This window comes from Convolutriloba macropyga, chromosome 11 (assembly GCF_964194025.1).
Source record: "Convolutriloba macropyga chromosome 11, txConMacr16.3, whole genome shotgun sequence".
Taxonomy (NCBI): Eukaryota; Metazoa; Xenacoelomorpha; order Acoela; family Convolutidae; genus Convolutriloba; species Convolutriloba macropyga.
In genome coordinates, this window is record NC_134478.1 from 49,554,366 (window position 1) to 49,568,827 (window position 14,462).

A 14,462-nucleotide genomic window follows, 5' to 3' on the forward strand; every position below is an offset into this window, starting at 1 on the left:
AAAAGTTTAACCAGCCACACTCAGCCCTCACCCCAACACTCTTAGAGCTCCATTCGTCACTAAGTATACGTTTCACCGAAGACTTCTTACCCCGCTCCAAGTCCCTCGTAAAGTACCGCGCCCTCTGAGAGCAATTCATTCGATCTTAGTCGTTTATGTTATACATTTTCACATAACTGATATAATAGAATGATTGAGAAAAATGATTTGTTATGTAATAAATTTCATAGTAATTTCTGTTTTGTTGTTCTCCGAAAACATTTCACTTTTTGAAAGACATCTTTTAAAAAACGTTTTGCAATTTCCAATAAAATGTTTGAACCATTAGTTTGTCAGATTTGCCGACAGAAAACAGCAGGTTTATGTTTGCGGGCAGCTAATTTTTTTTCGGAGATTCTAGAACCCAAAACGAGTACTTTTTAGAGTCGTGCTATAATCAAACCAAGTGAATTTACAAAAGCATTTTTTACAGCCCCAAATGAAATGAAGAAAAATACCCGCATTTTTACTCACATCTTGCCTACATCATCACTCACTGTCAAAAAGCAGAATTTGAGGAAAATATTGACTAAATGAGTTAAGATATCGACTGAGTTTCTGCCTTTTGAAGGTTTTGACTTTTTCTTGTCTTGCCCAACAGTTTTTAGACAATTTCTCTGGTATTAAATTTAAGATGAGATATCAGTATAAACAAAAAAGATGTTTTAATAATTTCACTCAAGGTGTTTTGAACGTAGGACCCACAATTCATTGTTTGTGTGAATTTTTAAAGGTCCCTTTTCTGATGCTTCAAGATTTTCGTTTTGAGAGTTAAAAAATGATCAAAACGGCAAAAAATGGGGCTAATTGTTTTTTTTTTTAATATTTATTATCCCTGCACTTGCTAGCGTCTTACCCGCCTGCGATTATCAAAAGTTGCCCGGAGTTGGGTGTCAGTGTAATTCAGCACTGCCCAATTGAAAACCAATAGCGCTCATTACTGATACAGTGGGAATAAAGTATAATATTCAATTTCTGACTGCACAGAATTCGAGCCGACTGTTCTTTATCGGACCAGTCTTGGTGGCCGAAGACCCTGTTTCTGTCCAGTCTGTGTCGCCGACTGCCATATGACTGGACAGGCTGGCAACCGACTGCATTAACTCTGCATTAACTCTTGACAGTCAAATTTGCACTCAAAGCTAAAACAGACTAGGCATATTAATTTAAGAGAAAATTTCGAAAATCGAGCATGTGCCCATTCAAGATGGCGCAGCCCATCTTCGCCATTATTACACTGAAATAGTCAATTGTGATGGATTTGTCTGTTGCCGAGGGCCAAAAATGCACCCCCCGTCCCGTTCCTCAAAGCCCAAGACCCAAAATCAGTTCACCACATTTCCCCTCATCCCCCCTGTCGCACCAGAGCAACGTTGTGACCGTAACGAAATCTGTAATGCAATTAGTCCTCGAATTGATATGTGTGGGAACCAATAGTTGATTTGAAATCTGCTTTTGCAAATGTGGGAGGGCGACAGGAGGGAGGGTCGGCACCATCTTCATTCACGAATAGCACCACATTTGGAAAAGCAGATTTCAAATCAATTATTGGTTCCCACACAACTCAATGAAAGCTTCGATCGATTACAACGAACTTTTTTATTGAAAAATAACCTGTGAATAAACTGTGAATAAAGTGTGATTAAACTGTGAATTGAACTGTCATTCCATTAATTAATTAATTAATTAATTAATTAATTAATTAATTAATTAATACGTTTCATTTATAACTATCATTTATAACTATCATTTATAACTATAATTTATAACCATCATTTATGTTATCATTTTCATTATAAGTTTCATTTGTCAGTTTTGTTTTTACTTTATCATCATTTTAATTTAGTTCATCATGCAAACATGTTTTTATTATTAAGTAGTAATGCCACTAGCATTGAGCAGTTTTGTTTTGAAGTAATTATCTCGGCTTGGGGCAGTCGGTAATTACCCCTGGGCATATTAAGGGCAGTCGGCAATTTACTCTGGGCAGATTAAGGGCTGTCGGCAATTTACTCTGGGCAGATTAAGGGCAGTCGGATATTTACTCTGGGCAGTTAATAGACAGAACGAAGTAAAAGCATGCTCAGCTAAAAATCAGAAAAGTGATTCATGGAGAGTAGAAACTGCAGACTGTAAATTGTAAAATGTGACATGATCAGAACCATAGCCAGAAAAAAATTCAGTCTTGTTTTTTCATGAATCAGTACTAAAATACCATGTTACCCAGTTCCGGGTGTCTCCTCAGTACATATGCTTGAGAATGTAAACTACTGTATCAAAAGATTCATTTTTTCCTAATTTGTTAACATATCAATTAAAATAAGTCCATCTTAAAAAACATTTAAACTTTTGTATATTGGATTGAAAGATAACTAAAATTAGAAACACCGATTCTGTTTTTTTTAATTCTAATCAGTCGGACAAATATCTTGTTTCCCTACTCTTGAACTTTTGTGCCGCTCATTTTTCCATTGGACTGCCTACGTCTAATAATTCTGTATCGTACGTTTTTGTGTTTACCAAATTTTCACGTTTATCTTCAATTTTTCTCTACTTTCTGCTGAGACCTTATGACATTTTTTGAACCAACATTTTTAAACTAATGTGCTGGGATGTATCAAATACGAATGTAAAATTTATTACTGCTTAAAAAAAACTCATCAAAATTGATTTCGTCAATTTATCACCAAATACACAAAATTGAAATTCGAGTCTCAAATTCATTGTTGTTAACAACACTTATTTATATTTTTTTGCCCATTTCAGCCTCATATTTGACAACCCCCTCTGGTCTGACCCTGTTCAACAATCACGTGTACTGGGTAGATGAGTACACCTCTTCTGTAATGAGGGCACATGCTATCACTGGACAAGATGCCGAGATTGTCCACTCTGGCCTGTCTGACCTGGATGACCTCAAAATATTCACTAACACATACCAATCAACAGGTGTTTTATACTGCTTCACAAAGTTAAACTGTGCTCACGCCAAAAATTGAGCTTAAATCTAGACATTTTCAGCTTCAAGGCTTTATGAATTTTTGAGGAATTTCTTAAAGTATAGAGATAAAGTCCAGTCTTTGAGTCTTAGTGTAAAAATTCAGAGCCTTCAACTGGATAAATAATGTTCTAAGTCCAAAATAGAACCCCGGAACTCATTGTAAGATCCCGGATATTGTCCAGCTACATTAAATTAAATTCACTGGATTTATCGGTAATCTTATCGGGAAGTATAAGACCTTGCAAGTTAGAGTAAAATTCCGCATTTTTTGTTAGGAGTTCCATGAATTTAAAAAATTCTCAACGGAGAACCAAAAACTGCGCTCTGAATTTCTTTAAAATTTGAAAGATATGATCGGGAAAAGCTAAAGTTCCTGTCAAGATTTTCCATAAAACTGGATCATCATTACAGACTAGCGCCTCTACCAGACAAAATTTGAATTAGATTAACAAAAATTGCGCAAAATGGCTTATTTTGTGGAATGTGGGGATAAATTTGTCACTATATTCCACATTTTGTGCTTTGTGGAAAACGGGAGTTGAAGGCTGTGGAATAAGATGAAAAAATTCGTCACCTAATTCCAAATATAATCGTGTTAGCACTTTCTTTAGAAAATTAAATTTAACTATTTGGCATTGATTTTGATAAACCGGCACTATTTCATCTTCAAAACTAGTTGTAATTGCCACCCAAATCCAATGTTTGAATTTCGCATGGTGAAATAATTGTTTTAATATTAGCTGCAGGAAATTTTACAATTTAGTTGTGAAATTGCGTTCTATCGACTTTTTAAATACAAACAATATGTTCAATCCTCCCGTTTCCCTAATTTAATAATCAAGGATTTCGTGTCAATGACGTTCAGTTGAATGATTATTTGATTTATGTAATTGCCGGAAACTGGATATAGTTTTAGCAATAAAATTTCCTATATTCATGGCAAAAAACAAAGCCTTCTATCTTAGATGCTAGCTGATATGAGTAGTAACGTATACACCATGGAAGATCGGGGGGGGGGGGGGGGGTTTGTCATCCCATGTAAGAGATAGGGTTGTCCTGAGGACAACCCTACCTTTTGCATTGGGAAGGACAACCCAACCCTTTACATGCGCTATGACAACCCAACCTTTTGTATGGGATAGGACAACCCAACCTTTTACATGCAGGGACAACATAACTTTTACATGTAACAGCCGAATTATTATCCAAACATTTTACCCTTTTATTGAGGGAGACTTGACAAAGGGATTAAGGGGATTGGGTTACTGTCTAGAAATTACCATTTCTGAAATAGTGCGCGATGACAACAATTGCTACGGTGGATTTGGATAGGATTCATGAGATATACAAGAAAGTGAAAAAAGAATATTCGCAATACGGTGAAAGATTTTTGTATTTTTTAGCAACTTGCTTGTATTTGGATCCTGACCTCGATTTGGAAATTGCATGGAAATTGAGACCGTATGGTGGATTGATTGGGATTGACAATTCTTCGTTAGACGTTTATTTCAAAAATTTTAAAATTTTAAGACTACATGCAATTCTTCATGATGCTTGTGGTTTTGTGTATGAGTACAGTGAAAAGGGACCCGGTTATTCATACGTTTTACCCTGTCCAGTCACAAATGAATATGTGGGTCATGTGACTGGTATTGCTTTTTGTTTTTACTTAAAGACTTTCAAAAACCGTTTATTCAATCGATTGGAATGTTGACTGCAAGAGTGGTTGTTCTTGACTTTGAAGGCTTTCGAAGCAAAAAATCTGATTTTATTGTGAAAGAGCTAGCCATAACTTGCAATAACTACACGGATACAATTTCATTCTCACCTCCGCACTCATTCAATTCTCTTACTTTGAGTGAACAAAAATCTTATCAGTGGGTTTCAAAATACCTTCATGGTTTGGATTGGGAAAAGGGAGATTACCCATATTGCTATTTAAAACAAATTCTTCAAAGTGTAGTGCTTCGATTTCCTCTATCAGATTTTTATGCGAAGGGTGTAGAGAAAACTGATACGTTGCAAAAATTGCTTCAGAGAAAAGTTACAAACCTTGAGGATTTGTTATGCCCCAAAATTGAACATTTGAGTTTCTATCGGGAGACCCCAATTTGTGACTTGCATTCAACAACTTGCCCAAAACGACAGAAAACAAACATTGTGCGAGGAAAAGGCCCAATTGTTCTACTACTGGCTGATCCATGAACAACCGTCGATTAGAAAAGACAGCACCGTCTGTACTCCAAGTGAATTTGTCTCCAAATTTGATCGTTTACAGTTGCTTAACGGCTGAAAATCAATTGACTGTTACACTAGTCAAGGAGGAAAAAATTGACAGTCGGGGACAAACTGTATTGAGGAAACAGCAAGTTGTTTGCACAGGAGCCGAAATAGAATCCTTCAAAAAATATCTTTCACTCTTAGAATATTTTCAACTGTATCATGTCTATGAAAGAGAAAATGCAAAGAATGAATCTAACCCCTTTACCTATGCCCAAGCGGTCAGTTCCAGTGCAAGTGCCTCTGAACGATGACAATCTGCCTAAGGAAATTATGCAGCTTGTAGAACAAGGATGTGTAGAATCAGTTACGTATTACGGGATGGAGTATGGCATGAATGCAAGCTACACAGTTGTTTACAAAAAAGGGCAAAAACTCTCATTATACAACTTATGAATTTTTTATAGTAGACTAACAATATTCATGTTGATTTTTAAATTTAATTATTTTGTTTGAATTCATTTTTGAAAAAACGTTTTCTCCATGAGTTCAACTGCGGATCAGTTAGATTCGGGAGGTGGCATAACCGATTTGGTTTTTGATGAGAATCAACAGGAAAGGAGATCTTGGAGATTTTGCAATTCAAGAGTACCACGATCAGAAGTTGTTTATTTCACTCAAATTTTCATTATAGTTTTTCTTATTGCAGTATCTCTCATCAAGTTGGTATTTTTTCAATTGGATTGTGAGGAGTCAACACTTTGGTTTTCGCTCCTCTCTTGCACAGTCGGCTACGCACTTCCAAACCCAAAGCTATGAATAAAATTATTTCAACGAGCGATCGACTCTTTATGGCAGTGTCTGGTCCATCTTGCTGTGGAAAAACAGCTGATTTTCAAAATGTTACTTCAAAACACTTTTTCACCAAAATTTCAATCCATTTTTTATTTCTATCAGCATGAACAACCAAAATTTGAGTCCTTAGAGAGAAAATTGAATATACAGTTTAAAAAATTTACAAGTTTTGAAATTATCTCAGAGTTAGAAGACTGTCTTCTTGTCTTTGATGATTCATGCGAAGAAATTTTTAACGATAAAGAGTTTTCAAAACTTGCGACTGCAGGTCGTCACAAAAATATAAAAGTTATTTACGTTAAGCACAATTTATTCCAACAAAGCAAGTGGTCGAGAACAATCGACTTGAATACAACGCACATTATTTTATTCAAATCACCACGTGACGTTCAACAAATTGGTTTAATTGGTCGACAGCTCAACAACACACAATTTCTTAAAGAAAGCTACGAGCTAGCTACCAAACAGCCTTTTGGTCATTTATTAATTGATTTAGACCCAAAGACGTCGGACGTTTTGCGATATTGCTCAAACATTGTGCCTCCAGGACCATCAATTTTCTACTTACCGTCTGCGAAAGCTGTAATAACAAATCTAACAAATGAAACAGAGAGAACTATGTATGCTGCGGCAAATGCTTCAGTCAAGCGACATCAACTTAAAAAAACTGATAAAGACAGCTTCTAAAAACTTTATTCGATTTCTCTGCGAGTGTTTTCTCAACGTAGTCAACGGTAATGTTGAAATTAATAAAAAACTAATCGAAAATCACGAAAAATCATTTCGAAAAATATTATCCAAACAAACAGGTTTGAGGGAAAAGAAAAGAATTCTTGGCAGAGAATCAGAACTGTTAAAAGCCGTTGGTCTTTCCTGTTATTTCTACTTGATGAAATCATAATGCATACAGAAGAGTTCATTTTAATTCCAAAACGAATGTTTATAACAAAGCAACCCCAAAAGGGCGAAATTATTGAAAACCCACAATATAAAAACAAAGCTATTCAGTTATCACTTATGCAACGAAACAAGCTAAGGGAAGATATAGGAAAAACGGACAGAGTGATCCAAACAGATCCAACAAATATTGAACGAGATGTAGATAAAGCAGATAGAGTGGTCCAAACAGATCCAACAATTTTTAACGAGGAAGAAAAAATGGAGGCTTCTAGTGATGATAGTGAAATGGATCCAATTGTTACAAAAAAGCCTACAGTTGAATCATTTGAGTCAATTATGAAAAACGTTAAATTAAAAGAAGCTCACAAAGTCAAACGTGCAGAAATAGTACTTGATTTTATTCTCCAATCAAACCAAATCACTATTGGGGAAGAGAGCCAACTAATTTACATTGACAATAAACCCACGGATGTACAAGTTTCATCTTTTTTGTATGATTTACAACAACCAACCAAGAAAATTGATCAAGAGGCATATTCAAGAATCTTGTTAGTTCTTCGACTTGAGCCTGATCTCGTCTCAAACACTTACGCCAAGCAAATATTGGAAAGCTATGAGAGCGAACAAGAATTTTTCCCAACGCAACAAAGTCCGCAAACAGGACGCGGTACTTCAAAACGAACCACAACAGAAAAAGAGAAAACAAACGAAACGACAAAGCAAAAAAAGGCCAATCAGAAAAAGTGGTCTCGTTTCGTCTTCTGAGAGAAAAACATTAGAACAACTGTACTCGAGAGGTCCTGCATCGTTTGGGAGCTCAAAGCGATTACAAAAACACAGCAAAATGTCATTAGCAAAAGTCAAGTCTTATTTAGATACCAAGCCGTCCTTCACAAAATACCGCTCGCATCGAATGCAATTTCCCAGACTAAAAGTGATTGTGAAAGATATCAATGAAATTTGGTCATTGGATTTAGCATATGTTGACAACCTTGCAAAATACAATCGCGATGTAAAGTACCTTTTGGTAGCAGTTGATTGTCTGTCACGGTACCTTAGAGTAGAGCCAATGAAGACAAAATATGCAACAGAAGCAGCTAATGCATTCAAAAAAATGATCAAACATAAACAACCCGAGAAAGTATGGGTTGATGATGGAACAGAATTTCTCGGAGCTTTCAAAAGACTATGCAACTCACGAGCAATTCATTTGTATAGCACTTTTAGTGAAAAAAAGTCTGTTTTTGCCGAACGGAATATTCGTTCACTGAAAAATATCATTCATAGGTACCTTGAAGAAAAATGGACATATTCGTACATTGACAAATTAGAAGACTTTGTGAAAACAATAAATTCACGTGTTAATCGGATAACTAAGCTTGCACCAAACAAAGTTACAAAAAAAGACGTACCACGGCTTGTGTCCTTGAGCGCTGAAACAACTGTTTCCCAAAAACCTCGTTTCTTTGTTGGAGACTTTGTCAGAATTGTCAAAAAAGACAAAGCTTTCAGAAAGGGCTACGAACAATCGTTTACTGACGAAGTTTTTGAGATAACAGATATTCCGACATTATTTCCGCCATCATATTCCCTCATTGATGCAAACAAAGAACAAATAGAAGGAAAATTTTATCAATCTGAATTGCAGCTTGTTCGTGTAAAGGAAAATGAGTAGAAATCGTTTTGACGATGAGAACACTGTGCATGTTATTTCATCCGCTTCTATGCAAATATTTGGGTCAAACACTCTGGCCTCTTTTCGCATTTTTTTCAATGATGAAATTCAACTCTCTGGTGACTGGAGGGTGGCTCTTGGTGAAATAATTTTTCCGACAAAAATTGAGCACGTCGTGAATGGAGATTTAATAGCATACAGTCTTAAGAGATACGAAGACTCGCAAAAAATTTCGTCTGATGCTAGTGTCATTTCTCGGCCTTACAATGGAGAAAAACTGTCCTTCATGACTGGTAATTTTGACAATATTAATCAACTTCTGGGTACTATCAAGCGAACAGTTGGATTACCCAATTTTTCGTTTCGAGAAATCAAGAGTACTGGAAAATACGAAATAATTTTTGGTAAATATGAAGGAATCACTTTTCCTAGTGAGGAAATACCTAGCATTGTGGGCTTTACCGGAATTCCAGATGGACGCGGTGTACATATTGGCTACAAAATGGATTCAGTTACATCAAATAGATTAATGGAGAGTGATGAGACAAAAGCATACTTTGGAGAATTTCCTGCTGATCTTTGCGCGGGAAAGCACCTAATATTCATTTACACAAACATTATTGAGTATCAGTATGTAGGTGACGCAAAAGCTCCGTTATTGCGTGTCATTGATTCAAAACAACGTCTGAAAAACGGTAGCGTGTGCGAACTTGAACCAACACATCGAATTGTTTTTTCAAATTTAGACTATAAAAAACTGTTATCAAACACTATACAATCAATTTCAATTGAGCTTCGCACTGAGACAGGACAATTGGTTCCTTTTTCGGGAACAGGTAAAGTTATTTTAACTTTACAATTCAAGAAGTTTTCTGACTAGTATGGATTCCTATTATGCTAATCAGGTAACATCATTGCCGCACTTCTCCGGATACTATAGACAAAGGGGAAGTGGGTTTGGGGCTTTAGCAGCGGGAATTGGACGCGTTGCTTTACCACTGGCTCGACGTTTTATTTTACCGGCTGCAAAACGTATCGGGAGAGAGCTTTTAAAACAGGGTGTTCCCGAACTTGTAGATGTAGTCTCAAAGAAAAAGTCACCAAAACAAGCCTTGAAAAACACAGTCTCAAACACTATCAAAAAACAAACAGGTGGACGAGCGCGACAACAACGACCAAGGAAACAAATTGGAAGCCGTTCAAGCAAGTTAACAAAACAGCGTAAAACCTCGTACATTTCAAAGTCAAGAGCTCCAAAAAGAAGTCGATCAGATTTTTTTGCAAAGGTGAAAGATGATCGCTAATTTATTACCATCCGAGGCAACTCACAGTTCCCTCGATCTGTTCGAGAAACCATCCCTCTTAGTAACATTTGATGGAAGTTTTTGTCAAAAACTGGGCCCGGTGTATAGCCCCAATGGTCCAATGTTGGAATTTGAAGTTGCTGGCGATAGAAACAACTTTATTGATTTACAAAAAATATTCCTCGAAGTCAAATGTAAAATTGTTCAGTCGTCCGAAGCAAATTTAAAATATGACGGTACAGCTGCTGCAGATGTGACTAAAACTGACGCTCCCTACTTTTGCAATAATGTGCTGCATTCACTGTTCTCTGACTGCACAGTGTCAGCCAACGGACTAAAAATATCGAATGCAAATGGAAATTATGCTCACAAAAGTTTTATTGAGACTGAGTTTTCACACAACAAAGACGCAAAAAACACTTGGTTAGCTTGTCAAGGTTACTCGTATCAGGAAAATCCGGGAGCCTTATCAACTACTGAAGTAAATAGAAGAAAAGCTTTAGTCAGACAGTCAAATGAATGCACGTTTTACGGAAAGGTTGCAGTCGACTTTTTCACATGTGACAGGCATCTAATGAGTGGTGTAACTCTTCGGATTGCTTTTCGAAGATCAATTGATGACTTTGTTATTATGTCAGATGATGCCGCTAAGCATTATAAAGTGAAAATTGTCGAGGCAAATTTGTATGTGCGCAAGATGACTTTGAACGATGACGTCGTGTCGGCCATTGAAAAAACCTTGCTTTCCAGCCCGGCTTCCTATCCGTACTTTGAAACCCTAACAAAAACATTTTTGGCTTCTACTGGTCTGCACAGTTGGAAACAAGAAGACATATTTGCCAGGGAACCAATCCGAAGACTAGCTTCATGTCTGAACACAAACGAAGCTTTTCTCGGTAACAACAGACAGAATCCATTTCATTTCCGAAAATTTGATTTGGAACAGATTTATATCTATCGAAATGGAATGCCAGTCGCTGATAGTCCAATATCAACAAATGATGACAAACGGCTTTACTTCAATACAATATCAGACTTAGCCTATATTGACAATGGTCATGGCATAAGTTTGACGGACTACCCGAACCATTTTATTATGGTTTTTGACTTGACCAGTACTCAACAAGCTTCTCACGATTTTATTCATCTCGAGCTAACAAATTGCTCAATTTCGATCGAGCTGAAATTTTCGGCTGCCTTGCCCAACAATATTGAAATATTCATTGTTGGCGAAAAAGCTAGCACAATTTTTGTGGATTCTGCGCGCCGGGTTTCAAAAAATCACATTTTAACCAATTAATGGATGAAGATGACATCAATGACCTAATTCAAAAATGTAGAAAACTGAAATACAAATTTTGTGGTGTATTCGCTGCAAACAACTTTCCCCAAAAATTCCCCAGAAACAGTTTTCTCATCGTAAATGCTTCGCCCTCGAACAACCCTGGTACACACTGGCTTCTTCTATGTAATCGAAACAAAAAAATTATTTTTGCGGACCCCTTGGGACAATCGATTATTGCCTATAGAGACTTATATCGCAGACTCTCTGACACTAATGCACAAATATGTCAATTTCTCGAACATCAACCAATTCAGAGTCAAAACTCAGAACTGTGTGGACTTTTTTGTATTTATATTGCGCATGTTATATTTAGTAAAAGACAAATTGTAAAAATTAATGATGTTCAATTGCTTCGCTTTGCACTTCATATGATGTTTTAATATCTGTTGAATAAAAAATTTTTTCTTTCAAAATTTTATTTTTTCTTCAAATACAAGACGAACAAATAGTAACTCAGAATCAATATCTAATTTTCCATAACCACTCACAAATATGTCACTAACTTTACAAAAAGCACCAGAATGAGGACCACTTAAAATGTTTTCAACTCGTTTTAAAGTTTCTGTACAAATTAGATCAGTTTGAGTTTGTTCATGGCCGGTTTCTGCTGAGATGGTATTGTGGATTGTTTTCTGTGTGATTCCTGTAGTTTTTGTGGCCGTCGTTTTTGTCGTCGTCAACATCTTTGCTGTGTTTGAAATTGGAAGACGCTTGTGAACCGTTGCTGGGTCAATTTTTTCTCCTGTTTTGTCATTGAAGTCAACGGCTAACTTCAACTTTGTAAATACATCTCCATTCGTTTCCAGTTTTGAAGAATTTGAAAATAGGTGTTTGAAAGTTGTGAAAAGACAGGGGACAGCAAAAGATTTGTTTTGCTTTGTAGAACCAATATCAGATGAGCTATCAATCAGAAGGTGAAAATGGTTAGTTGCAATTTGGCAAAACTCGGACTCAAAGTGTGGACAAACTGCATAATTAATCAAACTCGTAATGTCTGTTGGCTTTTGATCGACAATTTTGAATCTAAATTGTTTCTGAAATTGTTTGAAATAACTTGGAGAACGTTCATACATTGCTTCCACCATCCTTGCTCTCGAGCTTAGGCCTTTTATTTGGTGGTGGTTTTGTAGAACAGTCTTTCACTGACTTTTCTTCTGATTCAATTATCTTCTCTGCCGTATTGACCAAACTCCCAAATTCTTGCAGAGTTAACGAAATTCTCTGTTCAAACTCGTATTCTTCTGCTGCTTTTTTAAACAGTTTCAGAAACACATACGTTCCTGTCTTTTCATAAGTTTTCAGCGTTGCCCTTATTAAACGCTTATCAGTTTTGGAAATATCAAAATAACAATCTCCAAATTCTGTATCTTTAGTGGAAGTGAAAGGCATAGTGTGCAACTTGTTTTTATCACTTTCAGGTACTCTAATGTGTAAAGATTCAAACTAATGGCGGCGGCAAGTTGGGACTAAACCAGTGTAGTCATTTTGTCTCATTAAATCCAGCTGACATGTGAATACAGAGTCAAGTACGCCTATGGCGTACTTGATTCTGTCTCTTGCATTCACATTGGATTGCATAATTAATTTCAGATGTGACCTTAGATAAGGTTTCCCTACTGAAATGGTTGGTGGTACCACAAAAACTGAAACAGATGTGACCCTAGGTGTGACGACCACAGGTTGAATTTAGCGTGAACGTGCAGAAAATTCAAAACAGATGTTAACCTAGATAAGAATTGAAACCAATATAATTCAACTGGTTATAACGTTATAACACATGAAAATTAAAAGCAGATGTGACCCTAGGTGTGACGACCACAGGTTGAATTTAGCGTGAACGTGCAGAAAATTCAAAACAGATGTTAACCTAGATAAGAATTGAAACCAATATAATTCAACTGGTTATAACGTTATAACACATGAAAATTAAAAACAGATGTGACCCTAGGTGTGACGTGAATAAAATGTTGAATTTAGTGGGAACGTACAGTATTAGTAATTCAAAACAGTTGTTAACCTAGATAAGAAATGCAATGCAAAGTTAACTTGGTTTCTACGTTATATTAATTAGAAATTAAAAACAAATGTGATCCTAGATAAGCGGTGTGTTAAAAACGTATTTGCACCACTAAAATTATTGCGTTCATTTCCTTTGGTTCTTCTTGCTAAACAGTCAATCTCTACTTGAAACCTTTTGGTTCCTCTTGCTAAACAATTTCACTCTCTACTTGAAACTAGTGTTATATTTTGATCGTTATAATGTCTGTAAAAATTCTTTCTGAATCTGCAATTTCCCGAGAACGAATTCTTGTTTATCAGACGTTGTACGAAAACTTTGTCGTCTTGATTCAACAGAAAAAAATTGGCGATGTTTGGACAGTAAACCAGCATTGTCTAATTCCAAAACTCTTTATCAATGCAATTGCAGCTCTACCTAACAAAACGGAGCCTTCTGAGAGCAGCATTACTACTTCGGGTGGGTTATTGCCTCCCAAAACTACGCCTGCTTTCGAAAATCACGATGTTGATACCTTGACAGACGAAGTGCGGAGGATATTCTATCGCTACGATTGTGAGTGTGTTCCACTTTGTGAAAATCAACTCGGAGTTTATCGAGCATGCGACGAATTAGCAGATATGTGGGGACTCAAGTCTGCGCCCGATTCTCCCACCAGTCTCACAAGTGTGCCAGTGACGCCTGCAGTGGACCCTAGTCCTACAGTTACACCGACTCCTAGCCCATCCCTGTTTGCGGAAATCAGTAAAAGTTATCAAGAAAAGTTTTGCAACGGAAATCAAGATTTCGACTTGAACATTTTATCCGGGACAAGCTTTCATACCCCACAGCATTCGAATTCAGCCCTATTTGAAACGCCGGAAAGCGGTGAGACACCGCAAGTTTGTGCTGCTCCTAAAAAACGAAGACCAGAAAGCAACCTGATGGATATATTTGATATTTAAAACTAAAACTATAAATATATGCGTGCTTTAGATTGCTCAATAGTTGTTTATATAACATTCATTCAATTGTGTATCTGACATTTATTAAATTGTGTTGATTGCCTTTGTACAATTTTTGGTATAGACTTAATTCACAATAAAGATCTTCAACCTTTTCATAAG

The 14,462-nt window shown here is 36.5% G+C and overlaps 1 protein-coding gene across 1 annotated transcript in view; it reads left to right on the forward strand.

Moving 5' to 3' along the window:
• LOC142349159 (low-density lipoprotein receptor-related protein 2-like) overlaps positions 1–14,462 on the forward strand; it is a 341,838-nt gene that overhangs the window by 50,282 nt on the left and 277,094 nt on the right. Inside the window, 1 exon segment of the mRNA XM_075400574.1 lies at positions 2,806–2,988. Coding sequence (XP_075256689.1) covers positions 2,806–2,988 — 183 coding nt within the window.